Source organism: Harpia harpyja, chromosome 3 (genome assembly GCF_026419915.1).
Source record: "Harpia harpyja isolate bHarHar1 chromosome 3, bHarHar1 primary haplotype, whole genome shotgun sequence".
Taxonomy (NCBI): Eukaryota; Metazoa; Chordata; class Aves; order Accipitriformes; family Accipitridae; genus Harpia; species Harpia harpyja.
In genome coordinates, this window is record NC_068942.1 from 5,280,768 (window position 1) to 5,304,172 (window position 23,405).

General features: G+C 41.2%; 1 protein-coding gene across 2 annotated transcripts in view; it reads left to right on the forward strand.

The window, feature by feature from the left end:
* Window positions 1-20,884, forward strand: part of CEP85L (centrosomal protein 85 like) — a 122,589-nt gene extending 101,705 nt beyond the window's left edge. For both annotated transcript variants that reach the window (XM_052781226.1, XM_052781227.1), the window contains exons 6-13: window positions 785-961; window positions 5,346-5,498; window positions 5,760-5,914; window positions 7,536-7,653; window positions 7,968-8,018; window positions 14,280-14,387; window positions 14,778-14,991; window positions 16,359-20,884. In XM_052781226.1, the coding sequence (XP_052637186.1) occupies window positions 785-961; window positions 5,346-5,498; window positions 5,760-5,914; window positions 7,536-7,653; window positions 7,968-8,018; window positions 14,280-14,387; window positions 14,778-14,991; window positions 16,359-16,522 (1,140 nt within the window). In that variant the 3' untranslated portion in view covers window positions 16,523-20,884. The remainder of the gene's footprint in view (window positions 1-784; window positions 962-5,345; window positions 5,499-5,759; window positions 5,915-7,535; window positions 7,654-7,967; window positions 8,019-14,279; window positions 14,388-14,777; window positions 14,992-16,358) is intronic.
* The last annotated feature ends 2,521 nt before the right edge of the window (window positions 20,885-23,405 follow it).

Genomic DNA, 23,405 nt, shown 5'->3' on the forward strand with positions numbered 1-23,405 from the left:
TATCTCTTAATGCTTTGCTGAAGGAATGTTACTAGTTAAAAATACTGTCTGTATAATTTCTTTAAAGATACCAATTTATGTTATTAAAAGAATCTTGAACCTGAAAGCCTAATGGGATGCATCTCCTTTTTCATCCCACATGCAGTTGATTTCCATTTTGTGCCTGTCTGTGGGCAGTGGAGGTAGAAGAGTAATATTGAATTGCATGAAATGGAAAGGGAAGAGGGTTTTGGTATGCAGGACAGAAGGTAGGAGGCCTGCCTTCTGATTGTAGCTGTAGTCTCAGGCTTGTCCCTGCACCATTCTGCACCTCAGGTATGATAGCTCTAAGGTTTGACTAGTACTAATGTTCTGCTTTAGAAGGATCTTGAGGTTGGAGCACCTTTTACTTTAATATATTCGTAGCCATTTTATAGAGTGTTTTTCTTCCTAGGGTATGGTATGATAATGCAGTGGCAGTGATTTGTTTTGAAAACACTTTTTGTTTGGATTTTCAGGGGTTTCTCTTGGAAGAAGTCATGCCTCTTCCATAAAACTGACGGGGAAAGTGGCCCCACAATGTTTGTTTGCATGTGTTGTGAATGTAAAGGTGTCCAGCTTCTTTATTTTTTTGCTCCAGATTCCTGAAATACATGCTGTTACTACATATTTTAATGTTTGAAAAATCAAACCCCACCCTTCCTGACAGTGGAAAAAAATGCAGGAGTGTTTTCTGCTGTGCTGCTCAAGTATACAGTGGTATGTGTGTGTTCATTTGTATGATTATTTTATTTCTCTTTGTAAGCAACCACAGTATGAGAGCACACCACTGCAACCTCACGTTTCAGAAAGATCAACATCCCACCTTGAGGAGCTTGAGCGAAAGATTGCAGCAGCTGAGAATAAGGAATTACAACTCAGTGAATTTGTAAAGCAAATTTCAAACAAATCTAGTGAGGAGAAAAAGAAGATGGAGGAGAAAGTAAGTGTCTTTCATGTTCCAAATTTCCTTTTGACACTGCTATAGCAGCATATGTTTTTTTTGCTAGAAAGCAACTTAGTATGTGAGTTGCTGAGCTATTTTCAGAAGGTAGCTAAACTCTCTGTGATAGAAAAATTGGTAGTTAGTGATTGTAGGTGTTGACAATGGATAAATCTAAACTTGTAGTGAATACATCCTAAAAAGCGATACTGGATGAAACGGCAATCATGATGATTTTAACCAGGTATCAGTTAAACTTGCTTTGAAGAAAAGCTGCTCAGCTCTAACAATTCATGTAGTTTGAAGTGTTCATTACAGTAAATAAAGTATCATTTAAAAACATAGAGTATGAAAATGAAATCCCTATTTTTAGCATGGCTTGTAAATGCAGCCCTCGTGCTTTGAGATGCATTTCCCAGCCTGTATGTGTCTCCTCAGTAGGAGTGATTCTCTTGTAGCTTTGCTAGGATGTGCAGAGTAGACTTTAGTCTGAGGCAAGGAAGAGGCTTAGATGGGTGTGTTCTTGGAACTGTCTTGACAAGGGGTTTCTTTGGAGGCTGAAGCAATACCCAGAGGTAGTTTTGAATGTCCTGATAGCCTTCCTTGATTGCAAGGAATGTGTCATTGACCAGGTGGTTCCTAATTAATGTTTTAGGGATACATTGTCACTGTTACCTTCTCTTCTTTTATCACTGGGCCTTACTACTGGGCTTAGATTTCTGTTAATGCAGGTTCAAGGGGTAGGAGCAGTATGATACAGTGAAGTGGCAGGTGGGAAGAAGAAGAAAGCATAATTCATCTCAAATTCTGCCTTACCATTTCCTGTGAACCCTGCAGTATGCTTTTCACTAAGGGTAACATTCAGGAAGGGCAGAAATTGGGTGCTGCTGCTTCCTCCTGTCTCAGCTTTTACTGCTTGTGTTCTTCACTGTGTAGGAGCTGCTGCTGTAGGTGGTGGCGGTGACGAGGACCCATGCAGCAGCGCTTGTGTCAGCGGGGTGGTCTGTAGGTAGGAGCCTGATTCACTGCACAGTCCTGATTCACCCCTTAACACCCATCCATTCTGTGCACGGAACAAAAGGCTCTCAAGGAGAAAAAGGGCAGGGAGGGAGAATATGTTTCTGTAATAAAATTAGTGCCCTTCTGTTTGAGGGAAGGCTGCGGATGGAGGAAGGAGCTGTGCTGTGTTCCCGCAGGGATGTGGCAACTGGGAACCCGAGCAGCAGGCTGGGTGCTGAGCCTGGGGACAGCTGTCTCTGGAGTTCCTCTGCGGTGCTCACAGGGAGATCAGCCCAGAGCCCAAAGGCTTGGTGTCCTGGGCCAGTGACTGATGTTAGGGGACAAAAATACAATTTCTGTGCTGATCAGAGGGATTGTTGCCAGTAGCTGTGCTAGGGTTATTTCTGAGTGCATGCCTGCCTCTTCAGAGAGGGTAAGTGTTTTCAGCCCAAAGCCAGATTTGGCCAGGGAGTGGGGAAAATTCTGTTAACATTCAGGTAAGCTTTGCTTGTAAGTGTATGTTAAAAGAACATATAGGAAGTTTAGGTTAAGGTTGCTGGCATACATTTCTACTTCTGTCTGCCCCACTTTTGCAAATAATATTATCTTTTCCTACATGGGAATTTTTAACATACAACATTTAAATACAGTGTACAGATGGTATGTTTTTGACAATAAGGGACAAGCTGTGACTGTTCAGTGTAGGTGGGAAGGAAAGAAAACATAAAGAACACTCCCATTTCTTTGAGCATCTTTTGTCCGTGGTGAGAAGTCTAGGAAGGTCTCCTTCATCATGAAACCAGGATGTACTGGAACTGGAAAAGGTTCAGAGAAGGGCAACAAAGCAGCTATCCATCCAAAAATCACAGGAGGAATAATTAAATCTTCACACTGGAAAAAGAAGTGACTGAAGGGGAACATGATGGAGTCTGCAGAGCCACAAGCAGCCTGGAAGGGACAAAGGGCAGTCAACTCCTCACTGCAGCTCCTGTTGCAGGAGCGAGAGAACATCTAGTGAAGCTCTAGGAGCCAAGTACATGATCAGCAAAAGGAGCTGATTCCTCGTGCCAGTTCTCTATAGCAAACCTGTAGATGTCTCTCTGAAGGCTGTTGTGGATGCTAAAAAAATGGGTGAGTTCATGGAAGTGCTGCCTTGTTCTAAAGGCACAGAAATAACTGCCTCAGGAGAGCCTCTAAGGTGAAGCTAGAAAAATGTTCTTTCCTTGTTCTTTCCCTACCGTAGACATCTGCTTATGGCTGCTGTTGGAGATGAGGTATCGGGCTAGAAGGCCTCTTGTTCTGAAGCACTGTCCCCCTTCTAACATTAGGGTGGGTGTACTTGATGCTTTCCTTTTGAGAAACTGCAGGGCCAGCAGAGGTCAGAGTTGCTCTTCGTTCACTGCTGGCATCATACCTGTCTTTGCCCCATGCAGACATACCAAGCAAGGGAGTATTTGTACCACCTTCTGAATAATTCTGGTGCCTGAAGAGAAGGTTTTTTTCCCTTAGGCTCCATGTGTAGTCAGTGTAGGACTGAGGTGGTTGAGAGCTCTTTAACTGGCACTGAAATTTCAGGAGCCTGAAAAAGCTTCCCTGTCGTGGCTGGCCAGTAGTTGTGGTAGCTCCTCACAGCTTCCTAGCTGAGAGAGCCTGCTAAGGTAGATACTGCAGTACTCTCTACCAGTGTCCATGTCGTGAATGCCTAGGTTCTTCGTTTTCCTTATGCTAGGCATGAATGTGCCTCATGGCATCTGCAGATTTTGCAGCCCTCACTTTAGTTCTGAGGCATTTAATCTGGAAATTGGACTGCTGGGCTGGAAATGCTTCAGTTCAGACACCTGTACCCTGCTCCTTCTCCCTCTTCTGTGGGTAATTGTGAAGGACTCCTGTAAGGTACTGCTGATAGCTTGTAGTAGCATTCTCCCCTATGATTCCTGTGGCCTCACTTTTAATATTTATTTGCCAAGAGGTATGAGCTTTCCTATTTTTTTCCTGCTCCAACAAAGTCATCCCAAGGCAAGGAATCCCAAGGCAAACACGGTAGCTATTAGAAGGAGAGAGGTTGCAGCAGATTAAATTCCCTGTGGTATGTATGTAGGACAAGAAGATTTGGAAACCATGTAATCTGTGTTGCACAAGTACTGGAGTATTCTGACTAGTCAACTAGTCATTCTTAGTGGTATGTGAGAAACAGAAGGAAGGGATTCACTTAGCTAACAGTCAGACTCCTGGCAATTCTTGATGTGCAACATTGGCTTACGTGTGCATATTTATATCGCTGCCTTAAGGCTTGGGAAGTGGGGAGGCCAGGGAGGAGCATGTGGTTCTGAAGCACGTATTGTGGCAAAAGGTCATGGCTGAGTTGTGACTTTGCTTTACTGAATGTGGGGTTTACTTGGGCTTTGTCTAATCAGAAAGATTTTAAAGCAGCCTGAAAACTTCGTTCGGTTTTGAGGTGTTGGTAAAATAAAAGATATAAAGATTTCCAGCCTTTTGGCAATTCTGTTTTGTGGCCCATATAGAAGGCAATCTGTGGAAAAACTTTCCAGATATAGGAATAGGATAGGATATAGGATTGGATAGGCCCTGTTACTGAGCTCTGACATTGACAGTGTCACATATTTATTTCTCAGTGAGATGGATGTCTGTAGCACCAAAATAAAAGTACATTTAGCATTTACTCTAGTGACAAGTGTTTGTTATCTGTGAATTACTACACCTTAGTTCAAGCAGTAGAGGTACTGTTTTTCATTAAATTTGACTACAACTGGAAAATACTCTTTTTCCTGCCTTCCTTCCCACTTTTTTCACCTAGATAATAAAGTGAAGTACCAGGAATGCAAACAAAGATAACACAATGTAAAAAACCTTTTGCAGACTGATGGACAATTAAGATGCCTGTAGAAAAGGTTTTTAAGAAAGCCACTATTCTGTTCTGATGTCCTCTGATGTAACTGTCAGATTGCATCAAAGTCAGGTTTTTGGCTCCGGTTCTTGCTGGGTTAAGTTCTTGGCCCCTGTGTTTTAAGTTGTTTTCCTAGGTCAGAGGAAGAGGATGGACTAAAGTATTTCCTGACTATCTGTTGCATATGAACATCTCCATTGGTGAAAAAATTAAGAATATTTTAACTGTTGAACTGTTCATGTTTTCAGTTTGCAAGGCACATGAAGTCTGGGTAGAGGTGAAGCAACTGTGGTTTGAGGTCACGTGTGGGTCTATGACTTGGAGCTGCTGGGATTAACCATTCTTTGGTTTTGTTTTCTGCACTAACCAACCCGTTCATGCAGCTGAGAGTACAATTCTTGAAGAGCGACCAGCCTCTGCTTCCAAAGCAGGTTTATTTTTCACTGTAATCGTAAAACATGTACTCTTACTTTCTTCTAGCTTAAAACTAGAGACCGATATATTAATAGCCTGAAAAAGAAATGCCAGAAAGAGTCTGAGCAAAACAAAGAAAAACAAAGACGAATTGAAACCTTAGAAAAATATCTGGCTGACCTACCAACGCTGGATGATATAGAAGGGCAGACTAAACAGGTAAGGTAGAGGGAGTTTGTTTCACATTTTAAAAATACAAGTAAGCTCCCTAATATCTGTCGTCAAATCCTTTACTGTTTCAACATACATTTTTTTCCCCATCTGTTTAGGAAGAGAAGTATTTCAATGTTTTAGAAAGCACTGTAGCTATTAGGTATTCACATACTCAGATAAGTGAAGCGGGCCTAAGATTATACAGAAGGTAACTGCAAGGCCTTCTGCTAACATGGCATCATGTCTGACTAATGTAACCTGTGTTAGCTGCAAATTCTAGAAGAGAAGAACAAGCAACTTCAGGAAACTATGACTGAGTTAGAAAAGAAGCTCGGAGAGGCCCGATCGCAGTGCAGAGAGAGAGAATTGCAACTGGTGTGTCAGAAGAAAAAAGAAAAAGAACTGGTCACAACAGTACAGAGGTATGAACAGTTGCTTGGGCTGTGCCCTGAAACGGGTGTACTTTCCCACCTCATGTCAAGACCTAATGTTATTGGCACTTTTAACCTATTACAATGCTAACGATTTTTCATGGCATAAATACATTACTGTGCAGAATGACAGAGTAATGCAATAGAAAATCCAACAAGATTTTTATTTCTGTCAAGTTGCAAGTAATATCACAGAGAAGAGTCTGCCTAGGACAATCTTCACTATCGTTCTTTAAAGATGTGGGACACTGCTGCAATGGCATCGTAGCCTGCTACCAGATAGAGGACATAAGCATGTGCAGCAAAGGGGCATTGTATAGAAACTGTCAGCACTCACTATTTGATAAGTAATCCTGTCACGAGCTGTGGAAAAGCTCCCTGGATATTGGCTGATGGGTATATCAGGGAAGGGTCAAAGATTTAAATAACTGTAGCTGTTTCTTACATTTTCACTGAGGGTCGGGGTATTTACAGGGAGATTTAGCCGTAGCTAATCAGCTGTCATTGAACTTGCATAACTATAAAAAAACCAAATGGGGCAGACATCCAGGAGAACATTCCAGTTGAGACATGGAGACATTGTTACTGTGGTACATTTTAGATCAGGGGAGCTACTTAAACACTTATTTTTAAAAAAAGGGGGAGGAGGGAAGGAGTGGGGAATCACTTTTAATAATTTATGTGGATGTTACTACAGTTCACTGTCCCTCCATTGGGTAAAGGTGCATGCCACAGGAGTCTGAAAGTGTTTCCATGATGAAAGGCAAGCCGGTTGGGACACCTTGCCAGCCAAATTGTTGACGCATTGTTTCCATCTTACCAATGAAAGGCCTTTTTCCTTCATGCCCTCATAATCTAGAGGGGGATCATTTTGTCTTTTCTGAAAGCCTACACATAGTTGAGGTGGCCTTTGGTTTCTAAATTAGACAGCAAGATTAACACTAATAAAATGTATTTCCTTTCTGAGAGAAGGTGAGCAGGCAAAGGCTCTGGCTACACCTAGGAGCTTGAGTTGAGCTACGGAGGGTCTGAAGGTCATGCCCTTGTGTGGGAGCAGCTGGCAGGGGTGGCTTTATGCTCCCCCTTACAAGTCACACAGGGCATGAAGGATGGGCGACCAGTACTCGGTGCAGCCTCCGGTTCTGGACTCCGTTTTGAATTGTGCGTGCCCCAGTGACAGAGTCCGATTCTAAAGCTCCTGTAACTTTGAGAGATTCGAAGACTCCTCTGATCTGTGCTGGTTCTGGCTTTGCCTCCCACAGTAGCACAGAGCAGCTATAAACACCACAAAGCTTTTCTTTGCTCCTCCCTGCCCTCTCTCCCTATGCTGTACTGCTGGAGCTGTGCCTTTTGAGAGATGCAGCGCAGAATCTGGCCCATAAAACCATTCCTGCATGAATCTGTTCTTGTCAGTGCTACGGTAACTTCAGTAGTTCAGGATTTTTGCATCATTCATCCACTATTGGTTTGCTCATTCGTAAGGCTGGATTCTGCTAGGTACAGTTTACAGTTCTGGTTGGAAGATGGTGCAACTTTCTAATTTTTTGCTAGAACACACAGCCTGTCTGGTTTCTGTCAGCGCACTTAATTTTTCTTTCATGTTGAATGGCAGTTTACAACAGAAAGTAGAAAAATGCCTGGAAGATGGTATTCGCCTTCCCATGTTGGACACAAAACAGCTTCAGAGTGAGAATGAATGTCTCAAAGAAAAGAATGAGAAAGCCAGTAAGGTTAGTCTGCAAATGATCTGTTGGTGGCATCTTTAACCTTGAGTCTCGCCTTTCCTTATTTTTTTACTTTAGAAACAAATATCTCACTAAAGAATCACGCATTTGTTGCTAATTCACATTTCAATATCTGTCTGTTTCTGTTCAGTACTTTTATTTTGCATGCATTTCTTGTTCTATCAGAGTTAAACTCTGTCTTGTCATTTATGTTTTCAAAGATTCCATTTAAAACCTGCGGCTACACACCTGTAAGCTGATTCTTAAAAAACGATCTAAAGAGATTCAAGCCTTTTAAATTACTCAATTTTATATTCTAGGTCATAGACAATCAACAAAATCAGATAGCTGGACTGATTTTAGACATGCAGGTAAGAAAGAGTGTATATTCTGTTGTTTACTCTTTACATTTTTAGTCCATAAAGATAACATTACTGAAGTTGAATTTCGTCCTTTTATCTTGCCAAATAGGAGGCAAAGGTAGAAATGCCAAGAACTTAATCTCATGGCCTGTAGTTGACCTGTGTTCTCTTGCAGGCTCATAATGTATTCATTATTGATGTTTGTATGGTTTAGCACTTTGCTGGTACTCATCATAAAGTTAAAAACTGTTGCTCTGTAGAATCCTTATTCTGCTGGTCTAGCGGATGTCATATCAGAACTGCCTGTTTCAAGTGTGAGGACTGCCTCTGTAAGTAACAGTGAAGCCTCTCATCAAACTTCGGGGTTCAGATGATCATCCAAAATACAAAAAGTGATACTGATTAGGAGCTTCACTGCTGAGATCCTTAGTAGATACAGGTGCCTTTCTAAACCATACCACTTCATATTTCACATCATTTAAGCAGGTCCCTGTTCAACTGGTTTCTGACAACGTCACTCACTTAGATATCTTAACTCTCTTGGCGGATTTTGGGCACCTAGCTTGGAGCCAAGGGTTTTTCAAGCCAGCAGAGGTTGTCAGCTAGCAGTCAGTTGCAGCTCTGTGGATTGGATTAACACATCAGGCTCCTGAGACTTTAAAGTTACCTAGTGATCACCAGTATTTGTTGTGGAGAAAAGGAAACATTATACCGGTTATAGGAAAGAAAGTATGACTTGCTCTAGAAAAAGCTGAGCATTTAAAAAAAACAGGTAAATATCTGTTTTCAGCAAATACGGAAGCCAAATTCAATAAATTCTAGTTTCTGCATTCTTCTTCTAGATTGTCGTTTGTCTCCACGTTTTTTGCTTCCTTGCCCTCCAGAGAGACTGAAGTTACAGGGTTGTCCCTTGAGAATGAAGAAGGTGCTTCTGCTTTGGCTCTGTGTACATTAGGTTTGGAAGAACAACAAAATGGTAGTAAACAATCAGCTGAATGCCCGCTCCTTCTGAAGTGGAAAGGAGCACTCTATGGAGCTAGAATCCAAATAATGAAGAGAGACAAAGAGAGAACGTGCTTTCTTATTTCCACTTTGCACACTGGAGCCAAGTTTGCTTATTTATAGCTATTGAAAGTAAGTTGTCTTCCACCATTAAATTGCTTCCTTTCTCTACCATGCAGGTAAATAGCAGGCCTGATTGCTGTCGACAACCATATTTTTGCTTGATTAAATTATAGTGCACTAAATACATCTGTAGAGAAGCAATAGGGGAATTTAAGTTGCAATATAACACACGTCTGTTAACTGAAAAGCAAAATCAATAATTTAAAATTCTCTAGGTTTGAAGAAGACAAAATTGATCAAATTGAGATGTTTTCACAGAGCAGCCTGTTATATGCAAAAATTGTGACACAGGCAAATGTCATTCCAGATATTTCATAATTAAAAAAAAAAAAAAGTTCAAATTGAACTCTGTAATCTTCCTGAGGTTCTCTGTCCCTGTTTGTAGTTTAGTTAGGATTATTTACATATGTATTACATGTATATGTTGTGCTTACAAGAAATTTGCACAACTTACCTAAATGTATTATCACCAGCCTAAATCTCTTCATATTTCCTAAACTTTCTGATCTTTTTCTCTCCATCACCTTTAACTTGAGACTAGTGGTCTTTGTGGAGACTAGGGATCTTTGTGCATGTTTATACAGATGGCTTTTTTGTGTGCTTAGTCTAAAGTGACTTTAGGGAGCTGCGACTGGGAAATGCTGAGTAGTTGTGACAGTCTCTGAACAGAGTAGTGTTCTGTTCTCCAGGACTTTCTCTTAGTTTTCCTCTTTTGAGGTATTTTATATAAGGACAGAAAATAAGATTTGAAAATGGTGTTAGCCTTCAAATTACTTGTAGACTACAGCAGCTTCTTTGTATCCTTGATCTCCCTGGTCTTCCACGTTTGTTTCCTGGTGTTGTGGTTTAACCCCAGCCAGCAACTAAGCACCACGCAGCTGCTCACTCACTTCCCCCCCACCCAGTGGGATGGGGGAGAGAATCGGAAGGAAAAAGGTAAAACTCATGGGTTGAGATAAGAACAGTTTAATAGAACAGAAGGGAAGACACTAATAATGGTAATAACAACAATAATAAAATGACAATAATAATAATAAAAGGAATGGAATATACAAAACAAGTGATGCACAGTGCAATTGCTCACCACTCGCTGACCGATGCCCAGTTAGTTCCCGAGCAGCAATTCCCCCAGGCCAACTCCCCCCCGCCCCAGTTTATATATTGGGCATGATGTCACATGGTATGGAATATCCCTTTGGCCAGTTTGGGTCAGCTGTCCTGGCTGTGTCCCCTCCCAACTTCTTGTGCCCCTCCAGCCTTCTAGCTGGCTGGGCATGAGAAGCTGAAACATCCTTGACTTAGTGTAAACACTACTTAGCAACAACTGAAAACATCAGTGCGTCATCAACATTCTTCTCATACTAGATCCAAAACATAACACTATACCAGCTACTAGAAAGAAAATTAACTCTATCCCAGCCGAAACCAGGACACCTGGGAAGCACTGAAAATTAGTTCATTAGAAACTGAAATCCCTTGTCGGCACAGAGATGTAATTTATCTTCAGCTCAGAAGATCTCATTTTATTCCCTGTCTTCTGCCACATTGTAAACTTATGCTTGAGAATGTATTTCAGTTCATTGTTTTTAACTTGCAAGCTGAAAGCAAAGAAGTTCTGTTTCATACAGCAGTGCACTAGTTCCTATTTGCTCATAATTGTGGTGGAATGATTTTGATCTTCCTTGTATGGTTTTGCTTTGTTGATTTGCTCTCCTGAGTGTGCAGGATTAAAATTCTGGTTGGTCTTAACAAGATGTCATGCTACATATATAGTACATCTTCAGAAAGAGAAAAATTATAGAGGAGAGCGGTGTTTAAAAAAATCCGTATTTACATGATTAATCTAGATAGTACAAATTAAACATTTTTTGGTATTAAAAAAGAAAAGACAGTAGAAATAAGTCAGATTGTACGATGCCTGTGTTACCCAAAGTACATCTGTCAATCCTGTCAGTCACAATAAACCCAAACTGTGCCAGGCTGGGAGTAATGCCACAAAATTGTAACTTTGGAAAGCATATGGAAAAATTAAGGGTGAAGTGCAGAGGACTCGTAGCACTATGAGCAACTGGGAAATCATAGCACTGTGGGCTCAGCCAAGCTGGTAAGCACATGTGCTTTTTCTGAGCTTTAAGGTTAGGGAAGCAGAGAATGATAGATGTTAGGTGTATCTTTTAGAAATAAACACTGATTTCCACTTCTAGTAGTTCCTGTTAAACGGTGTAACTCATGAGCTGAGCATTTGCACATTATTTGGAATATTGTAGAAGTTGTTTTTGGAGTAGTTTTCACAGTCATGTAAGTTTAATGGCAGATGTAGTTCTGAAAATACACTGGAGAAGATAATATTTCTGAACCTGTCTTCCCTACCACCTGCTCACCCTCAGGAAGGCTGCACAGTCAAACCTTTAATGTCTGGCATTGTCACAAACATGAAACGTGTAAGTGGTAGTACTGATGCACGTATCGTAACTGGGGCTCTGGGAGTCCCTGAAGTTGCTCATCATCAGAGACTATTAAAATTTGAAGATACTTGGAAGCTGGGAGGGTGTTTTGGGCACCTGCACTGCCCTGTTCTCCTCCTCCTCCTTCTGAAGCGGCTTCTGTTTGGCTGCTGCCGCAGACGGAGCTAGAGGGACCTTCAGTCTGACCCAATACGGCCATTTTTCTCAGTAGGTAATGTTTTTAAAAAACTGAAGATGACCGTTCAACACCACTGCAGTTTCTGCTCATCTGCAAACCCGGCAAAGGAAATGCCTGCAGCAGAGAGATTTCCTGCGCTCTCCCAGCCCGGGGAGTTTCCTTTGACGTGGGGCAGGGCCCTCTTTCCTCCTCCCCTTCCTCCCACTGGAGCGCGAAGCTGTGCTTTCTCGCACAGCTTATCTTTAGGATGCACGTTGTTACTTCAGCACTTCCTTTTGAGGGGCACGGTGTGGGTGACCTGAGAAGCAGGTTGGTCAAGTGTGTGAAAATGGTTTTAAAAACAAGTAGTCATTTCCAGGTTCTGCCTGCTGATTCTTATTAATTACATGAAAATGGAGTGTGGGGGTTTTTTAGTCTATATTAAGTGTGTAAATTTTAGCACCGTTGTCTTCCAGTTTTTCAAAGGGTATGACAATACACTTGTGCAGTGTTGAGCTGGATGCGTTGGGAAATTTTGTCAAGGCTGCCCACCTCCCATGAGTGAGGCCAGGCCATTAAAAACTCCACTCTGTGTTGGCCCTGGCCTTACTTCTCATTACTCCCTGCCTTCTCATTGGCACTAATAATTCTTACAGCTGGCAAGTCAATTAAGTGGCTTGTCATCCACTCTGTAGGCCACATACATGGTAAAAGGCAGGCCTGTATACAGACAGTGTCTCCTATGTGCTACAATCCTCGGTGCTGGTACCCTGAAAGTTCTATTCTTCGCGTATCTTAGGAACAACTCTCACAAGACTAAATTTGGCTTCTTTTCCAAAGCTAAATTATTTTCCTAAGACCCCGAAACCAACATACCTTGATATAATTTGCTGTGGTTCTGTCAAGTGGGGAGCTTGGGTTTTTTCTGTCTTTGAATAGGGTTGCAGAATCATAGTGCAGCAATTTAAACATATTTTTTTACTAAAGAGTGACTTTGGTCTTTCTATAACATTTTATTTAAGCTACCACATAGAATTCCCTGTGAGAGAGTTCTCTGCTTTGGAAGAAGAATCTTTAGGATTGTTGCTACAGAGATTCAAGAAAAAAACATTCTTCTGGGACAGTGTAATTCCATAAATTGAGCGCCATTGGTTTGTGAAATGCTCCTTCTCCTCCCCCCCATGATGGTCTCTGGTTCCACTCTGTGGAAGGTTACAATCAAAACTGTGCCAAGGCATGCACTGTTGTTACCAGTGCTCCAGCCGTATTTTGAGCATGATGGGATCGGATTTGCATCTTATAATTGAAATTCGGCAACAGGTTTTACATACCAATGTGCTGAGCTAGGGATAGAGATGACACTTTATATGCGCTGTGCTAGCACAGCATTGGATTTGTGAGTAATACCATTAACGACAAAAGAGGATTTTTTTTCTTCATGAAAGATGAAAAGATCTCTGTTTTAAAGCATCAGGAGTTTTATATAATCACTCTTCATTGTTATTAGTATTCCGGTAAGATGGTTTGAATATTCCTCTTTCTGAATTTTGCCAGATGACCTTGAAAGACAGATCTACAGACCTAAAAGCCAACTAGTGGAATAAATATGAGTGCATTTAACAACAAAGACATCTGTGGTCATGCTGAATTCACCCCAAAAAATCCACTTTGGAAAGATCTCATGATTTCTCAGTTTCAACTCTGTAGGTGAAAACTAGGGAACTGACAGCAGCTGATTCCATGTTGCAGCAGTTTTTCGTTTGTTGCTGCTTGTGCCTGATCAGGAAGTCAGTCATGGAAGGCTCCAATACTTAAGTACAGCAGCATCCTAGAAATTTGCTGTTTACATTATTGAAAACAGTAATTATTGTATCTGTTTAAAAATGACACTATAAACTACAAATAAGTTACTTTTTTGCCTGCAGTTGTTTTTTCAGCACAGTAGAGTTGTATAGACTGTTCTGTTTTATCTTGTGTGTGAATGGTTTTAAAGAGGTTGCTGCTCTGTATCAACTGTCAAAGGCTTTCGTCTCAGCTGTGTAGAGCGTGAGGTGAATTCTGTGGTATGAAAGGTGGTAGGAAGTCCTGCCGTAGTCTTCGTGGAAAGTAAAGGCCAAAAAAATCTTCAGTTACAACTTGGAATTGCACAAATGAAGCTTGGTTGTCATTAATCTGCTGTGAAATTGTTTGGTTAGAATAAACAATATTGCATGGTTATTTTAAACTTCATGCATTCCACATTGGAGAAAGGTTTTGCATACATACAATCTTTTTGTTTCTAAAAAGATACTGCTTATTTAAAGGGTTTCACTGATATTTGGAATAGCTGTGTTAGTGTACAGAGAGCTGTTGGAGTCCAGTTGAGTATTACCAGGTGGAACATGGTAGAAAATAAAAAATGAAGAATTCATACAAAAGCAATAAATAACTGAAACTTAGTAATTTACTGAGGATGCATTTTTTTGTCAGTGCTAATATAAGTATGAAAATTTAAATCATAACCTGTGTTTTCATTCACTTTAGTCTATGCAAGAGAAGCTTTTGCAAGAAAAGCTGATAGTTCAGAAGATGACAAATGAGCTTGAAGAAAAAGAAAGGAATATAGAGCAGTTAAATAAAACTCTCTCTGAAGTAAGTAAAAACTCCAGTAACCCAATCCCTGACCACACCAACTGGGAAGAACCTTACAGAATGATCATAAGATCCCATGGTAGGGCTTTATGAGCTTAATTACATACTTGACTGTGCTGGCTGCTGTGCAGACATAAAACAGATACCATCCCTACCTCAAGAAGTGAGAACTTCAAGGGTGAAGGCCGCTAAGGAATGGTAACATGAAACAACCAGCCATGTAAAAGCTGTCTGCCTGCCATTCTTTGGAGGGGTACAGAAATATTGATTATATATACAGAAATTAATTAATTTTAATTATATTGTTTGTGGTTTGAAACGGGAAACTTTCTGCTACAGTGCATGCTGCAGACTAACTTGCTTCTTTTTCCCCATTTACTTTTCACAAAGAACCAAAGACTGATGGAAGAGAATGCCTGCCTGAAGGAGCAAATGCGGCAGGTGGAGCAGTCCAGGCAGCCAGTATCTGAGAAGATGCCTATAGCAGACCAGTTGTTCAAGGAAATGTCCCATTGCTTGTTTGACTTGAAAGCACTGTGCAGTATTCTTACCCAGAGAGCTCAGGGCAAGGAGCCTAACCTTTCCTTACTGCTGGGAATCAGATGTAAGTGATGTTGTCATTCCAATGCTTAATAGTGTTTTGACACAGAGGAATTAAGCGGTGCTCGAACTTGCTAGCTGGACAGGCCAGTGTCCCCCTTTGCTATGCAACTGGAGCAGCTGTGCGTGAGCCGTACTCCTGGAGTGCTCTGGAAAAGCTGGGCTTTTAGTGCACCCTGGCCACTAAATCCATATGACTACACAGGTCCTTGCCAAGTCAGGAGAGCAGGTAGCAGTGGCTCTTCATATGGACCTGATCATGGATATGTTCACCCCACTAGAAAAGAAGGGTGTGCAGCCAGGTGTCCATCCCTCAGACATGCTGCAGTCACCCTGACGGTTAACGGATGCTTTTCTGTCAAATGTGTTCTGCCCTATAAACTCGTGATGAGGGGGGTGAGGCATAAACAGGCCTGGTGTGGCTACATCACGTGTTTTTGTTTTAAAGCCCTTGGGGTCAAGTGGTAGGAATATGCATCTACTGTTTGAACATGTATATGTCTGGTTTCAGGGGTGGTGGTGTATCTGTGTGTATTAGATAAGCCTAGTGCCAGGCAACTTCATGTCCAGTACTGTTAATGGCACATCTAGTCTTCAGCACCTACTAAGCTGTTAAATTTAACCGGGAAATGAGAAGCATGCCCTAAAGCCAGTCAGACAAAGCTTCGGTGTAGTGAGTTTGTGTTAGGTCTTGTCTTTTAATAAGCTTAATAAACAATTACATATTTTTTTTACCTGGAAGTATCATACTCTGTTGTTTTCTGAATGTTAATTAGGATTAATCAGATAGACTGGTTGCTGAACTGGACCATCAGCAAGGTAGAAAAGTAACAGTATAGTGTCCTGTGCAGCAAGAGCTACTATATGCCACATAGATTCGTCTGCACTGTAACCCCCTGAAGTAGCGGAGAGTGCAGCATATGCCAATCTGAAAGTCCATGAGACCGTCATCAGCCAGCAGGATGAATAGTGCAGCATATCTGTAGTACTATCTCATCATCATAGATTGGGCTCATTTCCCAAGTCCTCCTATCCATTTTTTTCTGAGTGGTTATAGAAACCTCCAAAATTTCTAGGAAATGCTGTTCTGCCCGGTTTTTTCCTGCTGTTGACATCCATCAGACTTTAGCAAGTCTAGATCTTGGTGCAAACAGAAAAACATGTCTTTCAGAGAAGCACTGATGGACTCTGAATTGACTTTAAGTTCACACGGTACCACATGTTGTTGGCTTTTCATCATACTACAGCGTGATTTGTCTTGATGTAATTAAATGAAAGTGACCTACCCCTTATTTCAAAGGGGAGTGACTAGTTCAAGTATTCACAGAGCACAGTTGCTAGAGCTTTAACCTTGGGTGTTGTTTTTCGTAGCACTGAGCTGTTCAGCTGAAGAGAATGAGAATTACCACAGCACAGAAACGCTTTCGAAGAAGCTCTTGGACGTTTGTCAGTTACGAAAGGATATTGATGAATTAAGGACTATAATGTCGGACCGTTATGCTCAGGACATGGGGGACAATTGCATTACTCAATGACAACATTTCATCTAGTAGCAAATGACTTATTAAATGCTGCTGTGTCACAGGTCTTTGCATTTCTATTAAGGAGCCATATTGGAAGACTGCAAATAGCGCCGCATGTGCATCTCTCTGAAGATTGTGCATATTTTAACTTGGGAGTCTGGTGGGGAGAGCAGAGTCATCGTTTGAACAGAGTGGTACAAAGTACAAGAAATCTTTTCTCCAAACTACTGAATGTAGGAGCAAACTGTGAAGAATTATTCAGTTGGATACTCTGTTTCCTTCGTTAGGTCTCATTTTATTACTTCACCTAGTTTCTGGAATCAGAGCATCAAAACAGCCGTGCTGCTACTCTCTCAGTCCTTTCCTTCATCAAGGGTTTGTATGGCATTATCTGTGTTCTGAAATTAGAGCAGAGGGTCGAAGGATCTATAGCTGTATGTGGTGAAATTGTAGGCTTCTGCAACTGCACTTCACTCTAAGAATTGCAATTGGAACAATTTTGGAGCACTACGAAAAGTAGTTGCTCTTCAAGTTGCCTAAAAATTTGATACAGGAAAGATGTTGGTTTTAGTAATAGGTGTCTAGCTGGTTTGCCCAATAGCAGAAGAAAACCAAGTTTTAACTCCTTTATGCAAATGAAGTCCATAAAATATAGCACTATCAAATTGTTTTAAGCACTCTCACATTGCTGTAAGAAGTTTCAGTAATATGAAGTCTGTGACAAACCCAGAGAAGCTGGAAGGCATGAAACTGCGGCATAGTATATGGCTGTCAGGGGAGGGAAAAAAAAAAAAAAAAAAGACTCTATTTTAGTGTTAGGTCATCTCCATTTTAAAATGTGGCTGGTCTGTGTTCCATTCCTGAAGGCCTCTGATGAGGTTGTGAACCACCTCAATCGTTTTTTACCACAGCTACAAAACGGGTGTTTGGCACTTGGCAAAATCAGGGCTCAGGACAGAATGTTTCCACGTAGCAGTATTAAGTACTCGGTTATCTGAGGACTGCAAAATTTTCCACGTTGTTTGGGAATTCTTAATTTCTCCATTTATGTAGGAAGCAATTACAGTAAAAAAATAAGATCATGTTCCATAGTTTATTCAGTGAGTGTCACTTGGCAGTGGTGTTTCACTCCTGTGGGACAGATGACATTAATGCTTCTAATTTCCTGGAACATTACTGCAAGTTAGCTACACAGTTATGCATGGTGTAAAATAGTATTTAACTGAAGGAAACAAAAAACTTGCAAAGAGCAAACACACTCTCAAATCACGCTGTTAAGAAAATACATGAGCATCAGTTACATATATGGTATTAAAAGGAAGTTTCAAATGACTAAAGTGCAAGCCTGTCAACTGACTCGTAGTGTGGATAACAGCAGAAATCTCTTAGAAAGCTTAGTGGTTAGAACCAGGTAAATTCTAGGGTAACATTTCTATGGCAAAAGTGTTAGTATCTTCAGTCTTCTGATTATATTTATGTTAATAGAAAAAAACGGTATAGCAATGTAGACTGATTACCGGTTTTAACTTGGTGATGTTTTCCTTTCTGTTCATTGTTAAACAGTTACCGTTAATGTTGTTTTTACAATTTAGTGATTTAATTTTTTTAGCTATATGGACTTATTTATTTGATAGTTTTCTCTATTCTGAACCTACACATGGACTAATTTGTGAAAAATAGTGTTGCTATTTGTATTATTGCTACATGGTGTTTTCAGATAGATTAATCTGACTGGTTCAGCTCCTGTGAGCACTAAAACAGTGTCTAGATGAAATCTCAAGTGAAATTGCCCAGTGTCTCTACTTCAAGGTAAAAAACGAGGCCGTTTCATTTTAAATTTCTGTGCTCTTTCTGTAGGTTTGAAGGTGTACTGTTATACTAGTGCAAAACTGAAAACAAGGATCTTCGCACAAATGGGCTTACACAGTCTCCTGTGGCTCTAACAGCATTGGCTTTAGTGACTAGGGCCTCAGCTCGTTCCTTTGGTGTAGTTCATCAGTTTTGTCCTTGCAGTGAAGTAATAGTCTCCAGTTCATGGCATCTGTCTCATAACAGAATTCAACAATAACATTTCAGATAATAAAGTAGGTGTTTCCTCTCTCCCTAATACTTTTAAGTCGCACATTATTATTTCCTTAGATGGAAGTGTTGTACCTATAAAAAATAACCAAGCAACACATTTTTCTAAATTTGTTGGAAATAACAAGATGTTTAATAGAGTGATTAGAGAGGAGCAGGAGATTTTTTGAGTCACTTTGAACTATTAAGCTGGTCACTTGGCTGGTGTGCCTCCATTGTCCCTTCTGTTAAATGGTGATACTGTACTGCAGAGTTGAGATCAGTAATTTATATTTGCAAAGCACTTCAGGAGCTTTTATGCTCTTCAAGTATTAGTTGAAAGTCCCTCAGGAAGGAGGTCCCATTTTATTTCTAATACTTTGATTGCAGTGCTGTAATCTTGCATTGTAATATTTTTATTACGGAACCTGTAATATTTATGTTGACTTTAAAGCACTTGATTTTAAAAAACCCTGAGTTTATCTGCCTGTCAAATTAAAGTAGGGAGGTAAATGATGGATGTATGAGCCAAAGATGCAGACTACCAATTGACTATCTATAGTGATACAGTATTTTGCTTTGATTTCTTAAAATTTGGCCTGTTGTAGTAGTAGCAGTTACTATATATGCATCAGTTTACGGATGCCTCTAAATGGAATAAGCTTTGTCTAAGATATGCATGATTGTTTAATTGGTTAAAATGTAGTGTGTGTGGTCTCAGCATATTTAATACAGAGTTGATTAATGAATGTTAGCAGTGGAATTGCTCAGATTTAGTCATGACAACTTTTTGCTGTAGCTATTAGACAATCTCAAGGGCTGAAAAACAACCGCTAATGAATGGATACTGTGCCGTTCTGGCTGTCAGCAAATTTGTACAGTAGTTTTTTTGTATAGTTTCAGATTGCATCTATACAATCCTTTAGAAGATATTTACAGTAACTACTGTATTCAAGAATGTATTTTGAAAAAGACTTGGAAAGTAACTGTCTTCGGACAAGCTATAGATGATGCTATGTATTTACTATATAGAAGTAACACAGCTCAGTTGTGTAAACGTGATTTAGGTTGCTAGCCTCAGCTGTGCAGCTTTGTAGTGTGATAGTTGTGTGGAATTGTGGAGATTGCTGTAACCACCCACTCGGGCTCTGGTGTTCAAAACTGCTGGTGGCCGTGAAGTCATTACAAGAGCTGAAAGTTTGTCCTTTTCACTTCAAAAGGTTTCCTTCCTTCCTTTGCCCTTGCTTGCCCGCCTTTTGTTTCAAATGGTTTTTTGGACGTTTTTCTTGCAGGGTAAGAGCACAAGGAAAGAAAGAAAGCAAACCCCTTCCTCCATGACCTGCTGCCCTAGCACAGGCAGTGACGGCACGCTGCAGTCTCTCCGCATGGGCATAGCTTGCTCCAGTTTTCCTCATCCTTATCAATGATGTTATGCAGGTGGAGTTGGAGGTATAATTGGGCTCTTCTCATTGATGTGATGAGCTCTGTCATGAGTGGGGAGAAGATCTTCTGAACTAATCTGCATTCTTACACTGCAAACAAATCAATGGTTATTATCTAAAGGGATGATCTATTCCGGTAGCTCATTAGCAATATTAATTCCACAGCTGCATACCTTTGTGCCTTTTTTGCCTGAAGTAAGTGTATATCCCCCTTGAACTTTAGATAAGTTGCTAGGATGCTGATGACTGCACCTTGTTTTCCTCTTACCTGCCGATATTTTGTTTATAAGCTTTTGCAGTAAGAACTCTCGCATAATGTCTAGAAACAGAAGTACTCTAAACTAGGTACTAGGTGTACACTCTGAATGTTAGGCTGGTTGTAGTATGCAGCTTTTTTCAATATGAAGCATGAGCAGGAAACTCAAATCATAATGTGTTTATTTTGTGTATATTAATTACAGTATATCATTAGTTCAGTGGGGAGGAATGTCTGGAGCTATCTTTTAAAAGCACAGCTGACATATGTACTGGATCAGTCCCTGAAGACTGGTAGTTTTGTAAATTGGGTTCAATTTTTGAACTGCTCAGAATACCTCATATGTAAATAGAGTTGTCATGACTTAATCACAATGTGTTCATTGTAAAAAGTAAAGGAGCCACTGGCTGGCTCAGCTTTAGGCTTGTTGTTCTTGCCTCTTTTGTAATTTTTTTTAAAGTAGGGTTTACAGCTAGAATTTTGAATGCCAAAGTTCTATTTATTAAATAATAATAAAAGTTTTCATTGTTAATGACCGGTATTTTTCCACTGGAATTTGTTTGTTGATGTTTGGGATTTGTATCCACAGAGCAAAAATAAATTTTGTTACAAAAGTGATTTCTTCATGGTTCTCATTTGTCCAATATCTGGCATGTGACAGAAGTGACCAAAGCTGGACTAAGGGCAGGAGGCAAGAAAGGAATAGTGAAAGATCTTCCCAACACCCACCCCAGCTTCCCTTCAGTGGTCTGTAGTTCTCCCTGAATACCACCTGACTGAGCTCTCTGCCTGGCATTAATTTTTTAAAAAAATCAAGGCCTTGGTAGCAAAAATATTGTTTTAGTGTAGTGAGAGGATTTTAGAGCAGAGTTCCTTGTAAAGTCCCTGATGCTTTTTTTTTTTTTTTTAGGCAGGTGCTCCTGTTATCCATCCTGGATGCTGATTGAAGAGATCACAGGTAGGACTTTTTGAAAGTCTAAGTTGGCACAAAGTAGTAGGCAGAAGTGTTAGGTTAGCTAGTTTCAAAGTTGCTGAAAGATTCATCAGCTTTGGAACATGTGGTTGCCCCAAAGCCAGTCACACAGGGCAAAAAAGAAAATTGGATGGTGAAACAACACCAGCAGTGGGTCTGGTACCAAGAAGAAAACTGGTGATCAGGAAGGACATGTGGTTTTAATTATTATTTTTCAGTTAGAAAGCACAAATGGATGGCTGGTCAGACTGAGCAGTAGTTCAGGCAGTCAGAAATCCCTGCTGCACGGAATTCTGCAGGTCGGTATAGTCCAACACAACCAAGCAACATTGACTTCCCTTCCATGTCAAGTTAGTGCAGCCTGAGCAAAAGTCAAAGGTGAAGGGTTTTAATCAACGTAACAGGAGTCTTCACAAGTGCCAAGGGAAGTGGGGTCACCCAAAAAAGGGTTCTGTTCTGACAGCTCTCTGTGAGAAATCTCAGAGCCTGTTTGGAGCATCGAGTGCTGAATGAACTTTGCGTGTAGAGTGGTGTTCCCCTCTTCCCCCTTTGTACTGCATCGTGCAGAGCACAAAAGTTGACGCTACCTCTCCTTTTCAAAGACACTGGGAAATTCACTTTAATTGGCTAATGCATTATATATGGTAGAGATCACTTGCTTTTCTCCAGCCTTGTGACTGAACACTGAATGATGGGCTTCTAACTCAATTAAAAGCATTCTGTGCCCTGCGTAAAATGTATGTAAAGGGCTGCGCAGATGCCAACTTTCCGTAAGATTTCTGAGGGTGACCTTTTGTGAACTGCTCGAAGTCAGGTTTAGGTTTCAAAGTATCATGATTAAAGCACTGCTAACAATAGTAGTGGTAGAAAATGTTCTGTTGCCTTTATACCACAAACAAAATACAACTCCAAATGTGGATAAAAACAAGACCTTAAACAATAACGCTGGTCGTAACACTGCAGCATCTTGAATGAGGACAACTCGCAACAGCTAAATCTGCAGTAGATCGCCTACATTATGTAAATTAAGCAATTCTGCAGGATGTGCTAGCGACACCGGGTCATTTGTTTTGTAAATGAATGGGTTCGGTATACTTGGAGAATTTCCAAGTGGCAAGGGAAAGCATATACTATGAATGATGATACTTAATTACATTTTAGTATGTGCATATTTCTCCTCCTACTTTGTGTGAGTTTCCCACCCCCCCTTTGGGGGCAGCTGCTGTTTTTCTCCTCCTTTCCGTGGCGTCGCAGGTCTGAATTTCATGGAGGTAAAGGCATGCTTCAAGTCACGGAGTTGAAGCCTGCTCAGTTTGTGGGGAACCTGATAGGTTCAGCTAATGCTTCGGGGCTCCTTCATGAGTGGTTTGGCAGCTCCCCTGAAGAATGCAACCCGTGGGTATTAATAGACCAGAAAACTGATTTACTGGTCTGTGTACCTGTGAAAGCATTTGCCTGGAGGAAGGCAAAAGGAAACGGTTGTCAAGTTCTGGTTGAGAAAAGTGGTATCTCTTGTCGAGAGAGTGAATTGTAATGCTAAAGGTTGTGGTAAGAGTTTTCTGACTGAAACCCCCTCCTCGAGGGGGAACCAAATAGAATGTAGTATCCAAAAAGCTCGTCTTCCCTACATTAAAACCAGAATACAGGTAGTCCCTGACTGCCAGGAAGATGACAAAAACCCCTCCCAGACGAACGTGTTGTACCGAGCTCTGCGGTGGCCCCGGGTGCCAGGCTGGAGGGTATTTCCAAGCCCCGCTGCTGTCAGCCTGCATCGGGGCGAGGGTCCTGCCGTACCCTGACCCAGCGCAGGGCCAGTCCCCCACTGCCCCGGGGCGGGCAGGAGCCAGCCCTTGGCCTCATGGACACAAAACTGGTCACGGTGCTCCAGCGTGGGCTGAGCCAGAAGCCAGCTTTTCCTGATTTCTCAAGAAGCCAACTTGCCCTTCCCAGCACCAGCGGGATCCAGCTCCTTAAGGATTTTGGCTAGCTGTGGCACAGGTGCTGCAGCCTGTTGCTTCAATCACAGAAAACATAAACCTTACGCCTCCTACGTTAGCACAGGGAGGAAGAGGCAGAGTGTGAAATCAAATTAGCCTTCTGCCTGTTCCCAGGACTGGCATACCGAGCCAGCAAAGTGGTTCAAAATGTCTGCATCCGCGACTGACC